Genomic DNA, 26,198 nt, shown 5'->3' with positions numbered 1-26,198 from the left:
TTTTATGGAAGCAAAACATACAAAATTTTGGCAAATGATAAAACTAAAGTGCCTCTTCCCCTCATTCTTTTCCCATCCAGAGGGAAGACCACGTGAGGATACAGAGGGACTATCCCCTACAAGTCAAGGAGAGAGGCTTCAGAAACAACCAGCCATGGCGCAACCTTGATCTCAAACTTCTAGCCTCTAGAACTATAAGAAAATAAATGTCTGCCATTCTCTTCCACTTGCCAGCTACATAACCCTAGAAAATTAATTCCATCTCTCTGAGAGCTGTAAAACAAGGATATCTCATAGACTTGCAATGAGTAATAAAGGGAAAATGGTAAAGCCCCTTAGAAAATAGACTCATTCATGCTAGTTATTGTTTTAATATATTAAGATGATTGATCTACAGCAGGGACTCTTAAAACTTCATCAAATAAATGAATTTCAATAGAAAAAGATTATGTCTCTACTTTTATCAACCTCTAAATGATAACTATAAATGCAGAGAACAGCTCGGAATAGTATTAGCAGTACCTGTGACACAAATAGTTTTATGTCACATTACTGTTATCACAAGTGTCTTTAAATATTTTTTATATTCATTACTCTGGAGTTGCCATGGTTTCCAGAACTGCATCTCGATCTTGTTATTTACTACATCCATAACAAGCACTTATATAATTATATCACACTTTTCTCTTTGAAATATTTTGATAACTGCATTTCAATATAGATTGCCTTTGTGATTATACATTTTTTTTAATTTTCTATATCTAAAAGCTTTTATTCTGAGAAGCAGCTCATAAACTTCACTATACTGTCACGAGGGTCCTTGTCACAAAAAAAAGGTTAAGAATCCCTGAACTAGAAGGTCTTAATCTTAAATACCAATTATAATAGCCTACAATTTGGTGATGAACAATTGTGAAAAGTCTCAGGAAGGAGAATCTCCTTTCCCCTGTTGGGAAAGGTTTGCAAAATTGAATATCAATGGTAGCGAAATGGACTTGCATAAAAATAACTGTTGTGTGCATTTACTTGACCCTAACTACACTGTAAGTACTTAGAGAGCAGCTATTTATTCTCTAGATATGCTTTCTTAACCTCTCTGAGCCTCAGTTTCCTTGTCTCTTAAGAGGTGATGATGGTAATAGCTTGTCTCTTAATAGAATCATTGTGACAATTAAACTGGATGATGCCATGTAAAGTAGTTAGCACAGTGCCTGGCACATGGCAGGCAATCAAAAATTCAGCTATAATAATACCATTATATCAGAATTGCCAATTTCCTTCTTGGCTCTCCACAGTAAAATAAAAGTGCTTACACATATTAGTCAGTAAATCATTGATTGCACTGTTTTTTGAGTACACAATCTTAAAACAAATGTTTTATGCTTCGTAAGTATTTGATAAAGCCATCGTTAAAAAGTCACATAATGGTTAAAGGCACAAGCCTTGGAGGTAGAGAACTGTGGCTTCAAATCCAAATGTCATTCCTTACTACTGATATGACATGAGGGTTTAACTTTTCCAGTGCATTTCTGCACTGGAATCATAGTACCTATGATAACAATCATAGGGTTGTTATGACAATTAAATGAGATAATATATGTAAAATACGTAGCAGGGCCTCAATAAACAGTATCTACTCTTTTTCTTAATACTTGCTAACTGCACGGCAAACCTGTGATGTGAGAGGATTTCCTTAGTGTTTCATACGAGATTTCCTGAGACCTGGTCTCTGAATCCCTTTGAGCCTCAGCTCTCACTGTTTCATCTCACACAATTTTGTCTCCAAGAACACTGACCTGGATTTGTGATCCACAACTGACCCCCCTGAATCCACATTGTTCTCACCTCCAGGCCTCTGATCCCTAGTCTCTCCACCTAGAGGGGCCTTTCTTTATTCCTAGCTGCCCCCTCCTCCACATTCCCACAGCACCCTCCCTCTCCACACACCAGGCCTCTGTCATCACTTCTGATTTGGACTGTCTCTGTTTCCATATTTGTTTTGCCAGATAGACCGTTAGTTCTGTGGGAGCCTGGGTCTGTCCTATTTACCTCTGAATGCCCACTGACACTGTACCTGGCACAGGGCAAGCGCAGAGTAAGGGATGGTTGAAGTACTCCATCTGGAAAGGAGCCACCCTTTGTCTTCTTTCTCTGCTCTTTCCAGAAACCAGCTCTGTCTGGAAGTAGGGCCCCTCTCTGCTCCCTGGGTTTATGCAAGAATATTTTGCTACTTGGAGTCTCTCCATGCAACGTTTGCTATGTGAGCAAAGCAAGACTTCACGGAGAGGAGCCAAGGAGGCCCTGCCCAACCAGCCTTCCCTGGGAAGTATGCTATATGTCAGTACACTCTGGACTTGCATACACACACACCACAGCTTTCTGAACTGTCTCTCTCTCTCTGAACTATCTAGATTTTTCTATATCCTAAATTATATTTGCTCTGGATGAGCATGGATATAGTATGCAAAGCTATACTGAATTATTAACAATACTTGCTGAAGAGCAAGGACAACAACGAAGTAAATATCAAGGGGACAAAATCTTGAGTTTAATGGTGAGAAGTGCCAAGAAGGAAGTACTTCCACCAAGGCCTCAGCTCAAGGTTATACACAAAGATATGAGGATTCAGACATGTATCCAAGCAAAGGGCCCTAGCAATTCTCAAAACAGAATTTAAACAAACATTTATGGAGCTAATATATTGTTACAACATTTAACATAAAATAATTATAAACAAGAGGGAAAGTCATAAACACTGTAATTAAAAAAACAATTCAGTAGGCTATAAGTACACAGAATGTATATGAAATTTCATATTCTACTACCTCCTCTGGCTTTTACCCAAGAACATTTAAAAATAAAAAGCACCAGAAAAAAAAGAGGGAAATTAATGCATCTAAAAGATTGCCTTTCCCCCCATGGAAAACAGTAAGGAGAGTGGTCAAAATATTAAAAATGGATCTTTTATAAGATCCAGCAAGTCCACTCCTAGCTATCTACTTGAAAAATGCAAAAACACCATTTTAACACTATTTTAAAGGGATACACGCACTCCATGTCCATTGCAGCCCTTACTTACAACAGCCAAGTTATGGAAACAACCTAAGTGTCCAAGGGGAGATGATTGAATCAGAAAAATGTGATGCGTGCACACACACACACACACACAGAGAGAGAGAGAGAGAGAGAAAGAGAGAGAGAGGAATACTAGTCAGCTACAAAAAAAAAAAAATGTTGAACTCTTACCATTTGCAACAGCACGGATAAGGGGATTATGCTAAGGGAAAAAGTCCGAAGGAGAAAGACAAATACCAGATAGTGCCACTTACTCGTGAAATATAGAGAAACAGAAGAAAGGGTCAGATAAAAGCAAACCAACAAGAAACCCTAGAAATCTCATTGCAAAACTAAGGCTGCCAGAGGGGGAGAGAGGAGAGAACAAGTGGGAAGGGCACATAATGAACTTTGGTGGACTGTGGGTATTGTGGTGTGGTAACAACACCTAAAAGGGAGTGATCTTATACCTCTAAAATTATATATATATTGTTGTAAATTAATGTTCTATCAATAAAAGAATAGTAAAAAGAACATTAAGAAAGAATATTAAAGAACTCAAGAATACTAAAAAAAACTCAAGAAAACAGTTGAACAAATAAAAATAAATTAAAGGTCGACTTTTGAGAGAACACACTGAATCCTCAGCAGTCTGTGTGTACAACAGGGCTCATACTGTCGGTTCTGCTGGTCTGATCAGTAACCCCCAACCTCCTCTTTCATCTCCCATCTTGGGATGCAGTCAGGTACCAGGGATACAGTTTGTTTCTAGATGTTTGGCCCCTACAGCAGTCTGCTCTTCCACAAATTGCAGGGGCGCCTGTAACACCCAGGGGGAACTTAGAGCAGAAGTCAGTTGGATGCTTTTTGCCACTGTGCACAGATCTATGGGCATTTCAAATCTATGGAAGCTCAGTTCACAGGGACCCAGGCAAATGAAGCTCCAACAGAAAAGGGGTGGCTCTGACCCTGACTACTGTTCAGGAGCACAGTTTGGCCACGAAACCCCCTCCTGTAAATGATATGGCGCCTCCTTTTTACGCTCAGACCCAAGGCAGTGCTTATTCCACTAGGAGGCGCCTCTGGCATGTCCCAAAGTTCCGCCTCTGTGACCTAAGCGAAGAACGTTCCATCTCTACAGCACAAGATGGCAGTATACACCGTTCGATGGCAACAGCAGTGGACTTGTGGATGAGGCGAGCGAAAGGGGGGGGGTAGGGAGTGCTGACAAACTGAAATCTACTTGTTAGATGTGAAAACTGAATATCATGTACACTTTAATTATTTTCAGGAGCCAAAAAATATTGACTTCTACCTATACAACGTATGCCAGGTCTCTAAGTCCTGAGACACCCTGAAATCCTACCCTTTGCCCACCCAGCACATCCCCGCATCTCACCAACCTGGGGTACGACCCAGGGCACGAGCCAGCCTTACTATCCACAGAGCCGCTCTTTCACTTTACCTCAGCTCTAGAATCGCCTTCTCCCTAGACACAAGAACCCCTCAACCAACAGTTTGAGCACCTTCCCAGTGCCCATGAACAGTCAATCACATTTCTTAGAAGGGTAAGGACAGAGGATAACCTAAGGTGGCAAGGGGGGCTCAGAACATGGGAGGGGGAAGCAAGTTTAGGCAAAAAAGCGAAGTGGGGAGAAAGAGGGGGACTCAGTGAGGGAAACGAAAGGGAAATAAAATGAGGGAAAGAAGGGGGGAGAAAAATGAGAAAACAGGAAAGGGAGAGAGAGGGGCGAGTGAAGAAACAGAGAAAAGGAGAAAAAGAAATGAGCAAAGAGATGGGGGGAAAGAAAGAAAGGGAGAGGGGGGAACTGGGTAAAGGAAGAACAGAAAAGAAAAAATCAGAGGGCGAAGGGGCAAGACGCGGGGACCCCGCTATAGGCAACTGGCATTCCCGGAAGCCAGGACGGAGATCGCCCAAGATGGGGCTCAGAAACATGTTGCGGGGGGAAAAGGGGAAGATGAGTAAAGTGAACAGAAAGGGCCAAAAACTGAGGCGACTTTGAGCGTGCTTCTGAGAGTTTCGCCCCGAGGTCTTTAGCGGGTACTTCTGATACGTGCCCGGCACTCTGCAACTCTCTGCAGGGGCAACCATTCTCTTTGCACGCCCCAGAAAAGCCGTGGCGGACGGCGGTGTAAACCTTTGAAGAGACGCGCTCTCGAGGGGCGGCGTCTCTCCTGTAGGGGGACCCAACCGCGGCGGGACAAGGAAGATTTGGCCTCCCGCCGAGCTCCAGCCCAGGGTGGCGCGGCGGCCCGGGCCGGCTGCGTGAGGATTTCTAGCTGAGGATGCGCCACGAGCCGCGAGAGAGCCGGAGCCCAGGCGGCGGGCTCGCGGAGGGAGGGCGAGCCGGGCCCGGCTCCCGGGAGCGCGGGCAAGGGTGCGAGACGCGTAGGGGCGAAGGCGCAAGGGGGCGGGAGGGAGGGGGTTGGGGGGCAGGACGGAGTCGACTCCCGGGCCAGCAGCCGCCAGGGACGCGTCGGAGGAGCGTTCTCCGCCGGCCCCTCTAGGGTAATTTACATGCTGTCACCGCCCGGGCGGACTCCTGGGCGTGCAGCTCGCCCGCTCTCGGCTTCTGCCACCGCTCGGCCGGCACAGCCCCGGGGAGCCCGAGCGCGGGAGAGCCTGCGAGCCGGGAGGGAGGGAGCAAAAAAGGGAGGGAGCGAGGGCGCGCCCGGCTCTCCTTCGGCCCCGCCGCCCGCCCTTCCTGCAGCCACAGGTCCGCCCCAGCCCCGCTCACACTTGGGAAACTTGGGACCGTGCTGGGACCGCGGGTGGCACCTCGGGGAAGGGGGGGGGGGCGGCCCCAGCCTCTAGAGGAGGGGGAGGAGGAAGAGGAGGAAGTGAGCCCGAAGGATCCGCTCGGAGCTGTTTGTCCAGCTGTTTCTATTCGCACCCCGAGCTGCGCCGCCAGAAGGGGGCCGAGCCGAGGGTGGCTGGCTTTAGGCGCTAAATTTCCAACTCTTCTGCCCGCAGCTTAGACACCCTGGAGTCCCCTCAGGCCGGCCCGGCGGGCGCGCACCTGCCAGCCGCCCCTGACCTCGCAGACCAGGCGGCTCCCGAGCCTGAAAAGATGGCCCAGCCCAAGAGCGAGTGCCGCTCACCTGTCGGCCTCGACTGCTGCAACTGCTGCCTGGACCTGGCCCACCGGAGCGGGCTCCAGCGCAACAGCAGCGGGGAGAACAACAACCCCGGCAGCCCGACCGTGAGCAACTTTCGGCAGCTGCAGGAAAAGCTGGTCTTCGAGAACCTTAACGCCGACAAGCTTAACAGCATAATGCGGCAGGATTCGCTAGAGCCGGTGCTGCGGGACCCCTGCTACCTGATCAACGAAGGCATCTGCAACCGAAACATCGACCAGACCATGCTGTCCATACTGCTCTTCTTCCACAGGTGAGTGGCCGAGCACACGAGTGGGCACAAGACCGGCCCGCACCCGCTTCTGCTGAACCCTCACTTCTGCCCAAAGGGGCGACCAGGAAGTTCACCGGGAGGAGTGGGGAGCTCAGCTCCCTGCTGCCAGGACCCGACCTGGAGCCTGCCGGGAGGCGTCTGGGGCCCAGGGGAGGCCTGGCAGTAGGGAGCCCCGTCTGGGGAGGTGTTCCTGCAGGGGCTTTCTTAGGGAGTTGCTGGGGCCGAGATGGTGGGCAGTGCCCCCAGATGGTTTAGGTGTAGCTAGCTGCCTGTCGTCGTGCCCCCGCCCCACCTTCTCAAATGCATACATTTCCACAGTCACTTTGGAGATTCTGCGCCTGGGATCTGGGTTCCAACCTTCTCAAAAGCCCATTTCTAAACATGCAAACTCGGGCCTTTAAATGTCTGGGCGGCCCTGAGAGTAAAGGCAAGCAAAATGTCAAGACAAATTAAGCTGTTGCTGCTGTGGGGGAGTGCAGGGAAATAGAAAAATTTGAGACCTTGAGAATTTCTGGAGACTCTGGATTGGGAAGACCCCCCACCTCTTCCCTGGATTACAACCTTTAATTTTGAATGACGGTTAAAGTAGCCCCAGAGAACATTCTAGGATGGGTTGGTGGATGAATCCCTGTCATCACAGGCGCGTGTTGAATGCGGGTCAGACTTTCTAGAAATCCCACCGGAAGGGAAAGGGAGAGAACAGGGGAGAAACACAGTGAGAAGACCCAAGGTGGTTGCTGGCCTCCAGTCTCAGAGTCTGGTAAGAGCTAGTATTGAGGGACAGTTGAGACAATTTAGAGAAAGAAACAGAGGAGGCAACTTCAGGAAACCCAGCTGTGGGGTTGGTGTTCTTAGAGCCATTGGGACAAGGGTGTATATGTGACTGGGGGTGGATTTTATTCTTTCTCAACCACGCAGGTTATGTAAGAGAAAGAGAACGCCACTGTAGGAGACCTGGGTTGTAGTTCAAGTTATAACTTTACTTCGCTCTGTGAGCCGGAGAAGTTGCCTGACCTCTCTGGTGTCTAAATATCCTTCTAGTTTTGAGATTCTAGGTTGTAAGCAGACACGGTAATAGAAAAGAATTGAAATATTCTGCCCACAAAATATTTGAATAATTGGTTGACTTTATTTTATTGGTTTGTAGTTGTTTATAGCACTGTAATTTCGAGAGAATGACTTTACCCGTCCATAGGTGCACATGCCGTATCGGTGTTTTGGTGGCAGGTGAATGGATGGCTTTTCGGTGAGGCACAAATAAGAAAAATTTTTAAGAAATCAAGAAATGCAGGAGCTACTGCCACTTTGTGCGCAAACCAGGTTTACTTCCCCTAATCCCAAGGCGAAACCCACCATCACATCTCTTCCTTTCAGCCCCAGACTTTCGGGAAGAGGGCAAGCCGGGCTGCAGACCCCAGACCTTGTTAGCATTATGATAACAAGTTGAATTTCTCAGGTATTTTCCACATCGTCATTAAAGTCCTTTCGCATCTATTATCTCACTTTAGGGATCAAATGATCTCATTGCTTCAAAGAAACCAGGCCACATATAAAACAGTTTTTGAGGGAATCTTCATTTCTGGGGAAAGATTACTACAAGTGTATTCAGACCACAGACGCTGAGAGTCTGGCCAAGCTAAAGCCCTAATAGACTCCTAGCAATCCCGCTCGCTCGCTGGGAGAGTTGCGCAGGCGGGGAGGGGTGGCAGCGACACCTGGAAAGAGTGGCTGACACCTGGAAAGAGTGGCTGTAGCATTTGCCCTCTTTCATCTGGAAGAGACACAGCCCCTGGGTGACCTTGATGAAGTGTAAGAGGGGGCACTCCTTCAGTTCTGGTTTTTAGGTTCGGGGCTGAGAAATAAGAGAGGGAAGTGAGGTGTGGGGCTAAGAGTCTGCAATCAAAATGCTCCCTCGTGCCACACTTTGGGAGGCCTTCTGGTTGTCTGAGTTTCCCGAGTGGAAAGATTTCCTTTGTCCACGCTTGGTTCTAGGCAAAGCCTAGAAATGCTGCGGGGTAGAGGTGAGGGGGCACAGAGGGCACTGGTCGGGGAGGAGGGTGAATTCTTAGGAAAGGGGAACCTGAGTACCCTGCTTCTTGGGATCAGAGCTACTCAGCATCCAAAACAGCTGCGCAGGGAGCCAGCAAGCCCTCGGGCTTTGCTGAGGCTGGAGAGTGGCAGGATCCTGTGGTCCTTCTAGTTCTAGCAGAACAAAGCTTTCTCTCATTTTCCTTGATCACTGGGACCTTCACAATCAGAGGTTCTGAACTGGGTTAGGTTTTTCCCAGAATGACATGCTCATTAGTAAAGCAGGAGACCATTATTGCTGGTCACGAGACTTCCCCCATGCCTGAGCTGGGCAGCCTGCTCCATAGCAAAAAGTTCCTCTTTCTTACTTCATTTATTTGCAGAGCTTCTATCTTCACGCCTTGGCTATCATTTGTACTTGAGTTCCATTTAATGATTTAGTATTTCAAGTGCCACCATTTTTTGGGTAATTAATTCCACCAAGTCAAGATTTTATTTAGGCTCAAAACATTCATTAAAATACACTTTTACCTCACAGAATTAGTGATTACATCTTAGCGAGGATTATTTTGATCAATATTTGTTTTACTAATTGAGATAAAACTCACCGTGTTAACCGTTGTAAAGAATACAATTTAGTGATCTCTTACTATAATGACAATGTTGTGCAGCCATTGTTACTAACTCCAGAACATTTTCATCACTTTCAAATCCCTATTTTTTTAACTTCTTAATATAATGTTTTATATATATTTTACAGCATTGTTCATTTTTGTACGATGTTTGCTTTCTCCTCTCAGGTGTAGTTCCCATAGAATTCCCACCACCAGTTCACCCATTTTTACCTCTGTTTTACTTCATCATTTGATATTTAAAGTTCCTGCTCAGTTGTCTTTTTCCTCCACTTTGTCCACTTCCAAGGCCGTCTCCTCCCCTGGAGAAGCGACTTTCTTGCCCTTCCTTCTGCAGCTCATTCCCCTACTGCCAGGGCTCCTATATTCTTTGGAGGAAGGGTGGGGCACATTCTTCATTTCTGTCTAGTTGTGTGCTTTGACCTGTCCCAGACTCCCAGCTTACCTCTTGGTTTCTTTTTTCTTTTTTAAGATTTATTTTATTTTTTTATACAAGCACTGGGTACAGTCAGAAGCGCGGGAGGGTGAGAGAATTCACCAGAGCCAGAGCGGGGAGCAGAACAGGCAGACTGACCAAGTACACTGCTGAGGGGAGCAGCGGGCAGCAGGAGAGGTCTGCACGCCATGTGGGACCCTCGCCCAGCGGCCTCAGGATCGAACTGGTGAACTGGCGCTGCGGAGGCTGCAGGCAGCTTTGCAACCCAGCGCTCAACTGCTGAGCCACGGGGAGGCCCACCTCTTGGTTTCTTTGGGGCGCAAGAGTGTAAGCAATTTGAAGGTAGGGCTGTGTTTTATACTTGCTTAGGTTTTACTGGGCTTCTAGTTGTACAAACAGTAGTCAGCAAAGGGTTTAGTTAGACAACTGCTTAATTGTTGGTATGGTTCCATGTAAAGATTTTACAAATTTAACTTGGTTTTGAAAAATCCTTATTAAGGTCTAAATGTAATGGAGGGGATGTCTAATCACATACAGTACTCTGAGAGCCTGGTAGATGTCCTGGTGGACAGTGCTGTGTATGCAGAGGGATCAGTGTTAAGGGGCATGCAGGTGCACCTCATTGGTATGTAAATGGTGCCTCTAAACTTTATATTGAGGGGGGGAAGGAGAGAAGTGTTTTAAATACTATCCCTTCAATCTTGTGTTTGGTAACTAATAGCTATAATAGATTAATAGCTAACATTTATTTTGAGTATCTGTAATATATCCTAAATATTATATCAGCACAACCTCATTTCATGTTTACACCAACTCAATGAAGTGGGTACTATTACTACCCTTGTTCATTTGATCATGAAGGGAATTGAGGCTTGGGAAAATTAAATAAGTTGCCCCATGCCTCACAATGAATAGTAGAACTCTACCTAAGATCAGTCAGACACTAAACAATTATGCATTAAGAAATAATTGCTAGGCAGAGGTCAATATTAACCCAGAAACTAACCAGAGCATCAAAAATTCTTGTTCGATAAGGTGACCAACCATCTTGGCCTGGAGACACAGGGTTTTCAATGCTCAAACTGGAAGAGTCCCCATGAAACTGTTATTAGGGGACTCTACCTTATCACTGGAATATGCTTCTGAAACTGGAAATCTTAGGTAGGAGTTAGGATATGCAGTTAAAATTTCCCATGTATTTTATTTTACTTTTTAATTTATTTTTGCATACAAAAACTGGGGTACAGGACAGAGGTGTGGGGGGCTAGAGGATTCACCAGAGACAGAGTGGGGAACAAAACAGGCAGACTGACTGAAATACACTGCTGAGGGGAGCAGCGGGAGAGACAGGAGAAGTCTGCTGTGCCGTGCGTCACCTCCCTGGCCAGGGATCGAACTCCTGGTGCAGTGGCTGCGAATTGCTTCATAGGTTGCGTCTTAACCCCTTGCGACACCAAGGAGGCCCCAAAAGTTCCCATTTAAATGTAGGGCCTCCCCGGTGGCTCAGCGGTTGAGCTCTGCTCCCCGCTCTGCTCCCCGCTCTGGCTCTGGTGAATTCTGTCACCCTCCCGCACTTCTGACTGCACCCAGTACTTGTATGTACAAACAAATAAATAAATAAATCTTTAAAAAAAAATAAATAAATGTAGCCCATGGAAAGAAACTTGCGAAGGTTAAATTTGAGGGGTCTGAGCTTCTCATCTGTAAGGTGTAGCAAGCTAGAATGGTGCTTTTACCACATTCTATTGTCATTCAAAGTTATTTCTAAGATTTTATTCAAAACTTCTTACTCAGTCTGAGCACACCTGCCTAATATGGTCTGAGATACTCTGAATCTGAACTCTAAAATCCCTAAGAGACTACCTTTACACTTCTGACCTGGCAACAACTGGTTCCTACACTTAGATGCTCACAAAATGATAATAGCAAAGCTTTCTAATTGCTTTATGTGTGCTCATTCATCTAACCTTCCCTGTTGAGCTGATACATACCAGCCAGGGGAAGGATATACATTTAGAGATCAGATTTCCAAGAAAATTTTACATGGAAAGTTCCTTGCTTCTCTAGTGAGTCTGAGAACTAATGATTTAGTTTATATTCCTCTACCTGACTTCTGAGGAGGTAGCCGCTGACACAGTGTGACTTGAGGAGGCAAGGCTACTAAATTCATTCTCTAAACTTCATTTCTCTGTTGATGCACCATCTAAAACTCCTCTCCAGTAGTTCCAGTGGTATGTGGACCACACTGTGAGAAACCCTGAATTAGAGATTGCAACCCTTTGTCAACTAATTTGCCATTTGATTTTGAGGATGGAGTTCTTTGCCGGAGAAAGGTTTTGGGTTTCTCTGTGGTTAAGCCTGTCATTCTTTGTATTTGTGATTTTTTTGCATTTGGTATCAAGCTTCCCTAGCCTAAGGTAATTTAAAATAGCTATTTCCTGAGTGCCTAGTGGTCTGATAAAGAATATGCATTCTTGGATTAAGACACAATCCCTGTTAAAAACACAAATGCATTTGCAAACTTAACATTCATGGTTTAGATACATCATGAGAACCCCAACATACAAGAAATTGTTTTTTTGCTGAGGCTTAGATGTGACTGTGTGCCAAGAGGTTTTTGCCAGTGAATGACTGTAGGGGCTCTACCAGCACTTACTGTATATGTGTGTTACATGTGTTATAGATATGCACCTATATTTTATATATATAGCAGTAAAATATGTAAAACATAGAATTTGCTATTTATTTCAGACATTTTAAAAAATGTCCAGGCAGTCACATTAGGTACGTTCACAATGTGCAACCCTCACCATTATCCATTTCCAGAAACTTCTGATCATCCCAAACAGAAATCTGTACCTATTAAACAATAACTTCCCACTCTCCTCTGCCCATGGCACCCTGGTAATTTCTATTCTACTTTGTGTCTGTTTGAATTTACCAATTTAGATGTTTTGTGGAAGTAGAATCACGCAGTATGTAGCTTTTTGTGTCTGGCTAGTTTCAGTCACCATAATGTTTTCAAGGTTGATCCACGATGTCTCATGCAATAGAAATGTCTTCATTTCTTTGTATGACTGAAGAATATTCCGTTGTATGGATGTATTTTGTTTAGCCATTCGTCTGTCCATGGACACTTGGGGTTTTGCCCACCTGTGGGCTATTGTGAATAATGCTGCTGTGAATATGGGTGTACAGGTATCTTCTTAAGTCCTTGCTTTTAATTCTTTGGAGCCTCTACTTAGGAATGGAATTGCCCAGCACCTACTTTCTAACCCAATTTGGGGGTCCTCTATTCATAGACCAGCCATACGTAGCAACTCTCATGAAATAAGCAAATGTCTGTTTGGTTAAGGAGATGCCCATTCAGTCTCAGCTGCTAGTGCTAGTGGTCTGCAATGAAAAGAAAACTAAGAAGCTTAACAAAGTGATAAAAGTGGGAGTTTTATGGGGGACAGGATATGCTTTTGTGGTGTTCAGAGAACTTTTCGTTTTAGTGTGTCTCTGTGATTAATGGCCAGTATCTACTGTACTTTTTGAAAGAGTGGTGTGTGACACCATTGCTCATCATTGGCTACTTTGTGTGGATTTGTTTATCAGACAGCTCACTGCGGTTAGTGTTCTATGGGGATGGGACGTGAGAAAGGCAAGTCTGGGAGGTAAAGACACAGGCCAGGGCCCATGAAGACTGCTGCTGTGTGGGGCTCTGGGCAGCAAGAGATCTGGGTGGAAGGTTTTTGGTCTTAAAAAAAGGTGGCAAGAACAGAGCATGAATTTCACCTGTTCCTTGAGTTTGCCAGAAGTGGGTCCATGTGAACCCACACCTCAGAAAATAACTCTTTCCAGGGTGACCTTATTTTCCCTCACTACCCGAAGAGAAGGTTAACACTCCTGCTTATATTTGTACTTCCAGATAAACTAACAAGCTCACAATTCCAGGTAGAGTGTTGGCTCCTTTCCAGAACAGGTCCTAAAGGCTAGGGTGTCTGGGTAGAAGGAAATGGACATGTCTGGCCAGGACTGCCAAGGTCTACAGGTCCCCCGAGTGATGGAGCCCAACAGAGCACTGCCCCCTTCTCCGTGTGGGTTGGTTGAGAGGAACGAGGACCGTCTGCCGTGTCTGCACCTGGCAGTGGCCGTTGAGCTGTGTTTGCTCATCATGATTCTGCTCCTACCTGAACTTTCTCCTCTTATGTAAGGCATCCCTCAAGATAACTACAAAGCCATAATCTGCCATGGCTGGCTGGGTTTACATAACAAATTGCTTGGTATCGTGTAATAGCCTCTTGAGCCACACAGAAGCCAAATAACTGAGTGGGACTAAAGCTTAGGCCCATTTGGTGGGGTACTCTGTGTGCTCAGTGCATTTAAGGGAGAGCATTCTGTGACCACAGGGATGAAAAAGATGAAATTTCCCCTTCAGATGAAGCGAGCAATGGCTGGAGACATGCTGTGCTGTCTTAATCAACGCCCGCAATAATGGGACAAGGGTTAGGGCCTCACTGTGGGCCCATCACTTTGGCAGAGCGGGTTCTCCATAGAACCCCGAGGGCTAAAGGGAGCCCAGTGAAGGTCAGAAGGCTAGGTCCCTTTCTCAAAACAGGTTTGATGAGGAATCAGGGCAGGGAAAATGGCTCATGAAGGCCTCTGTGTAACCATGCTGAATCCAGTTTCCCTAAAGTGTCATAGCGGATCAACATAGGCATCTGCGAGAGTAGAAAGCTCCTAATCCAGGCTGGAGGGACTCTTATCCCTTGGGACGGCAAATTCAGTGGTACCTTCTAGCTAGAAATTCTAGCCCCAAAGAAGCTATTGCACTTTTGGAAGCAGTGTAAGTCAGAGGTATTCAAGGCAAGGCGTCCCAGGGTGCAGACAACTAGCCCAAGGAAAAGTAAGAGCTGGAAGCAGGCTCCTCAGTCAGTGATGCCCCAGGCAGGCTGTCAGCTTTCCTTCCCTGGAAGCCACTTTCCTTAAATAGGCCCAGCCTGAAATCAGGCCCCTTCCTGTGGACAAAGCCCCACAGGGACCTTCCCCATCCTTCCTCGAAAGAATTTACTCATGAAATAGCCCTGGGCATGCAACCCACTTCCTCTTGTCTTCTTATCAGGGGAGATGGAGAGCAGCTGCTCACAGTAAGGGGTCTGGTTGGGATTCCTGCTCCAGCCATCTAGGCAGGTGATTGGCTCTGGCTATCCCTGAGGAAGAAAGGGGGATGAGAAGTGAGAGGAAGGAAAGTGGTTCAGAGACTCCTTACCTGGTTTACTCCCCCTCCCATTCCTCTCTTTCTCTCTCTCTTTCACACACATACACACACACACACACACACACTCCCCTCCCCTTTAGCCTTACTCCCAGACTAGACTGGGCCTAGGCCAGCCTGAGGGCCCTGACTCATATCTCCTATAGTCCCCTTATGTAACACAGTCAGGTTACCAAGGCTTCAAGCTGCTGCTTGCTGAGTGGCAGGCTTCCCTGGGGCCAGGTATTCAGAAGCCTGCTGAGGGTCCAAGAGAAAAACTCATCATACTTGTAGAAGAAAAGTGTGAGTGTCAGGCCAGTCTGCTGAGGGGCACATGCTAGGCTGCAAAAGTGATTCTGTCCTGAGTCCCCACACTCAGCAGCAAATGTAAGCAGGCAGGTAAGCTGCTGTGGGCTAAGTGAGGTTTGGGGACATTTGGGGGAAAGGTAGGGTGCTCCTGCTCTCTGATAGGACACTGCTAGAGACAACCAGACATATCTGGAGGGGCCCCAGAACAGGTCTCAGAAGTATCTCTTCCTTTTGTATCTGCTTATTAAGGTTCAGGGACTGTTCTGGAGTCCCTGGGCAGAAGGGTTTACCAGAAGGTAGAAGAGCTGTTTAAAGCAAGAACCTTAAGGAGCAAAGTCCCAGCCAAGTCTACATGAAGTCTCAAAGTCCTCAAGCTGGCCTGAATTGACAGTGATTCTTGGTTCTCTTCCTGGCCTGTTCAGAAAGTCCTACTAATGCCTTGGTGCACAACACCCGGTGAAGTTGGGATTGCTGACTTCTGTCATATATTTCTCTAATAAGCTCACTTGATGACCTACAACACAAAATGGCTTCGGCAACTTGATATTCCAAGAGCTTGCATTTGTGACTAAACCAATAGGTCCTCTTCTCTTCCCTTGTCTTTGCCTGGTCTGTTCCCATGTGTTGCCCGCAGGTAAATGGCTTATAGGCAGAGGGTAGTTGGGGACATTGCACTCCAGTCTGAGAAAAAGAGGAAGAAGCTGTTACAGGGCAGCCCCAAAGGGAAACAGGATGATCTGGGTGTGAGTCCTCACCCGCAGGCTTAAGAACTCAGGACAAGACTTAAGAGCAGACATGCAGAGAAAAGTTAAAATGTTTATTTACAAGGGAAATGAGAAGAGGGAGAACAGAGAGATTAATTAGTGAATACAGCCTACCAATAACACCGTCTGAGCTGAGATCCCAGGTGCAAGCTGAAACAGAAAAGCCAGAGAGCATGCAAGCCCACATGTGTTCAGTTTTATACCAACCTTGGATGCTTAACTCTACCCTAAGTTCCCAGCAACCCCTTTTTCAGGAAGTCAAGCATCATGGCCAACTCATGGCATGATGGGAGTTGTAGTCTTCAGCTTCTGAAATCTCTTTGGCATGGAGGTGGGCTTGGAGTCTGTAAAACATCAGTGGGTGGAGTTCATTCAGGACATACTGTTCCTTCAACATTTTCCCCCTTTCAATTTTGTTACCATTTCTATGGTGATGAAGGTCAAATGTGTCGGTCAGCTGAGATGCAGCCTCAGAAGGCAGTCCTTTCTAGGGTTCCAGGGTTTCAAAAGAAGTAACGGTCTCCGGGCATTGTTCATGGGTGGCCAGTGTGGCAAAGTCTTCCATTTCTGGAAAATAGTTGATCAGTCCAAGCCAAAAGGAAAAAACATCTGGAGGCATTAGTCAAAAAAAAAAAAAAAAATAGCAGGCAATATCAAAAAGAACAAGAAAACTAAGAGAGAAAAAAAAAAACAAGAAGAATCTTAAAACTGGTTCTACATGTTTAAAATCCTTTTTGCTCCACCTTCATCACAGTCCTAATATTCAGCAAAATGCTTTTGTAAACCGAATCTATTTCCAATCCATTTGACCTGTTTTTGCATAAACTCAAAGGGCAGAATAACCAAGTAGTATTTTGCTGACTTTGTTTGGAACTCTGCATAAGGCCTGAGAGTGAGCTAGCTCTCAACATCCGGTCAGCACGGGCTGCAGGATCAAGGCCATGGGCTTACTAGACTCCACCTCAGATGCCCTATTTTCGAGGTTCTTAGGGATTTTTCTCTGGGGGTTTTCCAGTCCTGCCAGTGGTGAAAAGCTTTCCCACTTTCATTGGAGGGCCCCCACAAGAAATGTGGCAGGTTCTCCTCTTCTTGGTTAAGCTCAAGTTGAACTCCCAGAAGAGCTTCCATCAAAGCCACATAGTGAAACATGTTTCCAGTTCTCTAGTTTAAGGAGAGACAAATAAAATTCCCTACTGAGATTATGCAAAGATAGACACATTGCCATGAGTATAAAGAATACTTAGTACTATTTTTCATAGTAGAATTTTATCAAGGAGAGAGAGAAAATGCAAACACAAATTAGTTCTGTTTGCAAAAAGGCAATTAAACATTGCTACAGTTCCTGGTCAGCTAAAAGAAGAAAAAAAAATGAGTCAAAATAAAACAACAGTAAAAAGTATTATTAAAACAAAAATTCATTAAAAATTGTGTTCATCTCCAGTAGTTCATTCAGTCCCATGTAGGAAATTTGCACTCTCATCAACTAGTATTAGTTGAGGTCTTTCTCCCATTAATTTCTCCAGAAACAACTTCTGCAAATGTCATGTGTTGAAACAACCAAAAATAAAACCTGATAACATAATAGATAAAGAAATGTATTCAGCTTTATAACTTAATATTATAGAACAACAATCAAAACTGACAAGCAATTTATATATCAGACACTTAAAATGTTTTATGTAAATTTTAGAACCTCAATGTTAAAATTTTTGTATATGCCAAGGTTAAATTTTTCTGAGTGACAATGCTTGCCCATTAAGTTTCAGTTTATCAGATAAATACCAAATAAGTCCAATTAATGTAGTGTCTTTCCCATGAGAAAAATGAGAAATTTTTTTTTGTGCCTCCTAATCAGTTTATTAACCATGGATCACATCTTACTATTAACATTAGTTAGCCACATAGCCAACTATCCTTAACAGATTAATCTAGCATAAAGTTAAATGAAGGTCAGATTCTCATGCAGGATGAAAAAGGTTTTGTTACCTCTTCACCCATAAATATATTGGAAATTGCCCATATTCCCTGTGTAACACAATATCATTTTTGTTGCTATTGTTCAAAGCTGCTATTTTTGAAGACGGGCATTTATGTAAAACTTTGTTTTATTTTATTTATTTATTTATTTATTTTTATAATAAATTTTATTTTTATATTCCCCATACAATTGCAACCCCCCATTCTGACCCCAATCCCTCCCCTCCCGCCCCCCACCCCCCAAAAAGTGTCTCTGGTTCATAGTTTTTTGTTGATTTTGATTTTCACTTTCTTATAGTTATTCATTTTCCTGGTCCCTTATTTAAGTTTTCTAGATTCCTGCTATGAGTGAGACCATCCGGTATTTTTCTTTTTCTTTTTGGCTTATTTCACTGAGCATGATCCATTCCAGTGCCATCCATGTTGCTACATATTGCATGTGTTTATCTTTTTTGAATGCTGAGTAATATTCCATGGTATATATGTACCACATCTTCTTGATCCAGTCATCTATTTTTGGGCATTTGGGCTGTTTCCAAAGCTTAGCTATTGTAAACAGTGCTGCTATAAACACAGGTGTGCAGGTGCTCTTTGGAATTGTTGTTTCTGTGTCCTTTGGGTAAATACCTAGGAGTGGAATTTCTGGATCATATGGAAGCTCTATGTTTAGTAGGTCAAGAAATCTCCACACAGCTCTCCATAGTGGTTGGACCAGTTTGCACTCCCACCAACAGTGCAGGAGAGTTACTTTTTCTCCACAACCTCGCCAACATTTGTTGTTGCTAGTTTTTTTAATATGTGCCATTCTCACTGGTGTAAGATGGTATCTCATGGTAGTTTTGATTTGCATTTCCCTGATTACAAGTGATATTGAACAATTTTTCATATGCCTGTTGGCCATTTGCATTTCCTCTTCAGAGAAGTTTCTTTTTAGCTCTTCTGCCCATTTTTTGACTGGGTTATTTTCTTTGTTGTTGTTGAATCTCATCAGCTCTTTGCAGATTTTTGTGATCAGTCCTTTATCATTAGTGTTGGGTGCAAAAATGTTCTCCCAGTCAGTGGGGTTTCTCTTTGTTTTTGTTATTGTCTCTTTTGCTGTGCAGAAGCTCTTTAATTTGATGTAGTCCCAGCTGTTGATCTTTGCCTTCACTATCACTGCTTTGGGTGATGTGTCTGTAAAGATGTCTTTGATGTGCAAATCACGTAGTGTTTCGCCTATATTCCCTTCTATATATTTTATGGTTTCAGGTCTTATGTCTAGTTCTTTAATCCATTTTGAGTTGATTTTTGTGTATGGTGTGAGGTAGTGGTCAAGCTTCATTCTTTTGCATGTAGCAACCCAGTTTTCCCAGCACCATTTATTGAACAAACTTTCTTTGCTCCAATGCATAGTCTTTGCTCCTTTGTCAAAGATTAGTTGACCATAAATCTGTGGGTTTATTTCTGGATTTTCTATTCAATTCCATTGGTCTGTATGTCTGTTCTTGTTCCAATACCATGCAGTTTTGATGATTATGGCTTTGTAGTAGAGTTTGAAGTCTGGGAGTGTGATGCCTCCATTCCCTTCTTTCTTTTTCAGGAGAGCTTTGGCAATTTGAGGTTTTTTGTGATTCCATATGAATTTCATCAATAATTGTTCTATTTCTTTGAAGAATGACATTGAAACTTTGATTGGAATAGCATTGAATCTGTATATTGCTTTTGGTAGGATGGCCATTTTAATAATGTTTATTCTTCCAATCCATGAGCAGGGGATGTCTTTCCATTTCTTTGTGTCTTCTTCTATTTCTTTTAACAGTGTTTTATAGTTTTCTTTGTATAGGTCCTTTACCTCTTTTGTTAGATTTATTCCCAAATATTTGTTTTTTTTTTGTTTCAATAATAAAAGGGATGGTTTTTTTGATTTCTTCTTCTTCTTCAGATTTATTGTTTGTGTATAGGAAGGCTACTGACTTTTGTGTGTTGATTTTGTATCCTGCCACTTTACTGAACTGATTGATGAGTTGAATTAGTTTTTCTGTGGAGTTTTTGAGGTTCTCTATGTATATTATCATATCATCTGCAAATAGTGATAGTTTGACTTCTTCTTTTCCTATTTGGATTCCTTGGATGTCTTTCTCTTGTCTTATTGCTCTGGCTAGGACTTCCAGTATTATATTGAAAAGCAATGGTGAGAGTGGGCATCCTTGTCTTGTTCCAGATCTTAATGCAATTGCTTTCAGCTTTTCACCATTGAGAATGATACCGGCTGTTGGCTTCTCATAGATGGCCTTTATGATGTTGAGGTATGTTCCTTGTATCCCAAGAATTTCCAGGGCTTTTATCATGAATGGGTGTTGCACTTTGTCGAAAGCTTTCTCAGCATCTATTGATATTATCATATGGTTTTTATATTTCTTTTTGTTGATGTGTTGGATAACGTTGATTGATTTTCAGATGTTAAACCATCCTTGTGTCCCTGGACTGAATCCTACTTGGTCGTGGTGAATTATCTTATGGATACATTGTTGGATTCTGATAGCTAAAATTTTATTGAGGATTTTTGCATCAGTGTTCATTAGGGAGATTGGCCTGTAGTTTTCCTTTTTTGTGTTGTCCTTGTTCGGTTTTGGTATTAGTGTAATGTTGGCTTCATAGAACGTGTTTGGTATTGTCTCTTCCTTCTCAATTTTTTGGAAGAGTTTGTGAAGGATAGGCACCAATTCATCTCTGAATGTTTGGTAGAATTCGTTTGTAAATCCATCAGGTCCTGGGCTTTTGTTTTTGGGGAGGTTTTTGATTACCATTTCAATTTCGCTGCTTGTAATTGGTCTGTTTAGGTGTTCTATTTCTTCTTTATCTAGCTTTTGGTGATTGTAGACTTGTAGGAATTTGTCCATCTCCTCTAGATTGTTGAACTTGTTTCCATACAACTCTTCATAGTAGTTACTGATTATTCTTTTTATTTCTGCTGTGTCCTTTGTGATTTCTCCTCTTTCATTTCTGATCCTGTTTATTTGTGCTTTCTCCCTTTTTTCCTTTGTGAGCCTGGCTAAGGGTTTGTCTATTTCATTGATTTTTTTGAAGAACCAGCTCTTGGTTTCATTAATCTTTTGGATTGTTTTTTTAGTTTCAATTTCATTTATTTCTGCTTTGGTTTTTATTATTTCTTTTCTTCTACTGGTTTTGGGGTTTTTTTGTTGTTCTTTTTCTAGATCTTTGAGCTTCGAGATTAGGTTGTTTCTTTGAGTTCTTTCTTGTTTCTTGATGTGAGCTTCTATTGCTATATATTTTCCTCTTATTACTGCTTTTGCTGCGTCCCATACATTTAGGATATTGGTGTCCTCCTTGTCGTTCAATTCAAAGAATTTTTTAATTTCCTCTTTGATCTCCTAATTAGTCCAGTGGTCTTCCAGTAGTGTGGTTTTTAGTCTCCATGAGGTAGGAAAGTTCCTTGCCTTCTTTTTATGGTTTATTTCTAGCTTGATGCCTTCATGGTCAGAAAAGATGGTTGGTATGATTTTAATCTTGGTGTATCTGTTGATGTTTGTCTTGTGCCCCAGTATGTGATCGATCCTGGAGAATGATCCGTGTGCGCTTGTGAAAAATGTGTACTCCGTTTTTTGGGGATTTAGTGTTCTATAGATATCTGTTAAGCCCAAATGCTCTAGGTCCTTATTTAGAGCTTTAGTTTCTTTACTTATTTTTTGTCTTGTTCATCTATCCATTGTTGATAGTGGTGTGTTGAAGTCTCCCACTACATATGTGTTTTCTCTGATGTCTGTTTTCAGAGGTGACAACAGTTTTCTGATATATTTTGGTGCTCCTTCGTTTGGTGAGTATATGTTAATGAGTGTTATTTCTTCTTGAAGTATTGTCCCTTTGATCATAATGTAGTGACTGTTGGGATCCCTTTTTATTTTTTTGAGTTTGAAATCTGTTTTATCTGATATAAGTATAGCTGTTCCTGCTTTCATTTTTGGTCTATTTGCTTGTAGGATTGTTTTCCATCCTTTAACTTTGAGTCTATTTTTATCTTTTGTAGCTAAATGTGTTTCCTGGAGACAGCAAAAGGTTGGGTTTTGTTTCTTAATCCAGGCTGCAACTCTGTGTCTTTTTATTGAAGAGTTTAGTCCATTTACATTTAGGGTTAATATTGATATGTTAGCATCTGTATTTGCCATTGTGTTTGTCTTTCCTTTGATTTTATTTATTCTTTTAATATCTTTTTTTTTTTCCTTGCCTTCTTTCGTTGTTATTCGTCCCTCTGAGGTTCTGGCTTTAGGATTCCTTGTAGTATTTTTTGGAGTGGGGGTTTATTGGTAATGAAGTTCCATAGTTTCTGTTTGTCTGGGAAGGTCCTTATTCTTTCTTCATAGAGGAAGGAAAGCTTTGCGAGATAGACTATTCTTGGTTGACATCTGTTTTCTTGGAGTCTGTTGACCATGTCCTTCCACTCTCTCCTTGCCCGTAGTGTTTCTTCAGAGAAGTCTGATGTCAGCCTGATTGGTTTTCCTTTGAATGTTATTTGTTTCTTCCCTCTTGTCAGCTTCATCATTTTTTCCTTGTCCTGGATTCTTGGGAGCTTCACTATTATGTGTCTTGCTGTATTTTTCCTTTCATCATGGAAGTTTAGTGTTCTTCTTGCTTCTTGTATATCAATTTTCAGCTCCTTCTTCACATTTGGGAAGTTCTCTTCAATTATCTCCTGGAATATTTTCTCTGTTCCTACATCTCAAAAAATGAGAAATTTTATGGAGTGTTTCAGGAGCTCTATTGAGGTTCCACAAAATTTCCTCTGATCTACCAAATAAAAGACTACCAATTTTTTTTTTCATTTTAAATTTCTGGGAAGTTTTGTCATAAGTATTAGAAAACAAACAAACAAACAAACTGAAAAACCATTTCATTTTTATGAAAGTTCCAGCCAAGCTCAGCAGTACAATGTTGATAGTCAAGCCATAACCTTTTATTTAACTGAAGTCTTTTAACTTTCAAAAAAACCTTACATTTTCCCAATTCCCATTCTACCTGACATGAAAAGACTTTGTGTACCCAACATCAATAACCCAGATAGAAGAGAAAAAAAGTTACAGTCAATATAACCTTATAGGCATACATGTTTCAAAACAACCCATTAAATTTCAAATTAGTTTCCATTAGCCAAAAAATATCCCAGACCATGCTTCCTGGAACTACTTGTACCAGTTCCCATTATATTTCTAAGCTCAAAATGTCTGTAGACACCATCTATACCAATTTTATATCTTCTGGTGGTCAAAACAACCAGACAGAAAGGGGAAGACATACAGACATACAATATATAGATATAGACCATTCCCTTAGCAGTCTTCTATTATCCCATGTGAAATACCTTCTGCAACTGCACTTTTACTCATAGGCTCAGGGGAAAAACCTCTCAAAGAAATCAAAGTTGAAAAAAAAGTTAAAAAGCCAAAATCAAAACCAAGTTCTTTCTATGGAATCAAAATCAAATTACTAAAAACAGTGGAATATTGCCAGCAGAAGTCACATGGTTCCAGATGCCATTCCACATGCCTTAGACTTTGAAAAGAAAAAAAAAAGTTTAGTTGTAGCAATTACCATGGGAGGCTCACAGCCTCATTCATCATCTCAAGGTTTCCCAGGAAATTAATCCTGGGGTATCCTGAAGCTGTAGCTTAAAGAGAAGATAACATTTAAGTTTTTGTCTTTTTCTTGAACAGATATCTCAGGGCTTCAGCAAGTTCACAAGACCAATGGTTTTTGGACTCCGGGTCAATACCTTCTGGGGCTTTCTAAACTCTCGAATGGTGTGTCCAGGGTTTTAAAAAGACTGCAAATTTTAAAGAAGTATGAGTGGTTAATAAAACACCATACAGACTGGACCATTTCTCTGACAGTTGAGCTTGGGTATCTCCACTCCGCCAGGTCTTGAGTAAGACCTGAGTAAGACCTTCACCAGGTCTGAAGGGATGCAATGGTTCATCTGGAAGCTTAGAGAGCCTAGAGAGTGAAAAGTTATGAGTTACCACCAAAATCTCTTGAATATGTTTTCTATATAGTTTGTTGCTCAGTCTTGTTCTATTTCTGGTGTGGCATTCACAACTGAGGCCTGAAAGGGTCTCCGAAACACAATTTCAAACTGGCTTAATCATAGCCCACTTCCAGGTGCCACTCTTATCCGAAGGATAAGACAATACCAGATCCCAATGTATGTGGGTTTCTTGGCATAGTTTCGCCAAAGTATTTTTCAGAGTATGGTTTATCTTTTCAGTAGATTGTGGTCTCCAAGCAGCATGTAACTTCCAACTGAGCTGTAAGGCATTGCTTATTTTCTGAGTAACTTCAGAGACATTATCTGCATGTCCATTATCACTCTGAATGGAGTTGGGCAGTCCAAATCCAGGAATTATTTCCTTCAACAGTTGTTTAACAACCTCTAAAGCTTTTTCTGACTTGGTGGGGAATGCTTCCATCCATCCTGAGAAGATATCCACAAAATCTAATAGATACTTATAGTTGCCAGTGGTTCTGGGCATGAGTAAATTCCACTTGCCAGTCCTCAAAAGGGCACTTACTGTGATACTGGACCCAAGTGTCTTTAGGGTTCGAGTTAGCCTTGGGGTTATTCTTGGCACATATCTGGCAACCTTGGGTATTTTTTGAGCTACTTTGTGTACATAAGGGGTCTTCACATATGGGCACACAGACTCTAGTAGGGTATCTCTCCCATAGTAGATGTTCAACACTGGATATACCAGGGCCTCTGGGAGGAGTATCATACTATGTGAGTTTATTCTCCAAGTGGAGCTGAGGTCAAAATTAGTAAATCCCCGTCCACTCCCTTTCCTCATTTCAGTCAGTAAATTCAGGAGCAAACTGAGATAAGTTCATGAGAGACGTGAGTGCGCCCTGGATAGCAGAGCAAGCAGCAGCCCCAGCCACATTGTCAGCTTCTCCGTTGCCCTCTACAACTTCAGATCTGTCCCTTTGGTGGCTGGGGCAGTGTTTCACTGCTACAGCTGATGGTGAAGCTGCTGCCTTCACCAAGACCAGGATTTCTAATGGGTGCTTTATGTCTTTATTGCTGGCTGTAAGGAGTCTCCTCTCTTTCCAGATGGCCCCATGTGCATAGAGAATCATGAAGGCATACTTCAAATCAGTAAATACATTTGCCCTCTTACCTTTAGAGAGTTCCAGGACTCAGGTCAGGGCTATCAATTCAGCTTTCTGTGCTGACATCCTGCTGGAAGGGCCTTGACTTCTATGGTGTTCTGAAGTGTCACCACTGCATAACCTGCACATCAGCAGCCTTGTTCCATGAAACAGCTGCCATCTGTAAATAGCTCCCACTCTGGATCTGGCAGAGGCTGGTTAGTCAAGTCTGGTTGGCTGGCATACACTGTTTCAGTGGTTTCCAAACAGTTACGGGCTGTTTTCATCCTCAAGTCCTTCTCCATTGCTTAGAAAAAAAATGGAGCTGGATTTAAGGAACTAGTAACTGGCAGCTTCACCTTAGGAATATCTAATAAAGCTACTTGATATTTTCCCATGTGCCTAGCAGTCAACCAAATTCCATCCTTCTGCTCTAACAATGTCAAAAATTGATGTGGCACATGCACAGTGATGGACTGACCTTATATAAATTTCTCTGCCTCATGAAGGTCACAAGTGACAGCTACAACACGAAAACATGGAGGCCATCCCTAAGTGGTGTGGGCCAATTGCTTGGACAGATATGCAGTGGGCTTCATTTCTGGTCCTAATAATTGGACTAGCACTCGTAAGCCAACTCCCTGTCTTTTATGCACATAGAGTCTGAATGGCTTCCTGGGATCTGGCAGTCCTAAGGCTGGTGCTGAGGTCAACCTTCCTTTTATTTTATCAAAGGTTCATTGATATTCCAGAATCCAAGACAAAGGTTCAGAGTTTGGGCTTTTCAGAGTTACATATAAGGGTTTTGCTATTAATCCAAAGTTAGGGATCCAAATTCTACAAAACCAAGCCATTCATTCCCCAAAACCCATGTAATTGTCTTGGACTGCCAGGGACTTTGAAGACTGAAATTACCTGTCTTCTCCCAGTCATCAGGTTTCATTTGTCTTTCTAAATCTCAAACCCCAAATATGTCATCTTTTGTTTGCATATCTGTGCCTTGTGAGGTGACACCTTCTAGCCACAACCCACAAGGTTGTTCAAAACCAATCTTGTCTTCTCTAAACAAGATTCATAGTCTGGGCTGGCAGTTAGTGAATCATCCACATATTGTAATAAGATGCCCTGTTTTAGTTGAATATTTCTGGGATCCTAACCATTATTTCTCCGAAAATAGTTGGGGAGTTCT

General features: G+C 43.0%; 1 protein-coding gene across 1 annotated transcript in view; it reads left to right on the top strand.

Annotated features, from left to right (window-relative positions):
* Positions 1 to 6,146: 6,146 nt before the first annotated feature.
* The window catches only part of TSC22D3 (TSC22 domain family member 3), a gene marked incomplete at both ends in the record, with an annotated part of 71,189 nt that continues 51,137 nt past the window's right edge, over positions 6,147 to 26,198 (top strand). The window contains one exon of the mRNA XM_084259286.1: positions 6,147 to 6,466. Coding sequence (XP_084115412.1) covers positions 6,147 to 6,466 — 320 coding nt within the window. The remainder of the gene's footprint in view (positions 6,467 to 26,198) is intronic.

This window comes from Talpa europaea, assembly GCF_964194135.1.
Source record: "Talpa europaea genome assembly, chromosome: X".
Classification (NCBI taxonomy): domain Eukaryota; kingdom Metazoa; phylum Chordata; class Mammalia; order Eulipotyphla; family Talpidae; genus Talpa; species Talpa europaea.
This window is presented reverse-complemented; position numbering and strand designations above follow the sequence as displayed.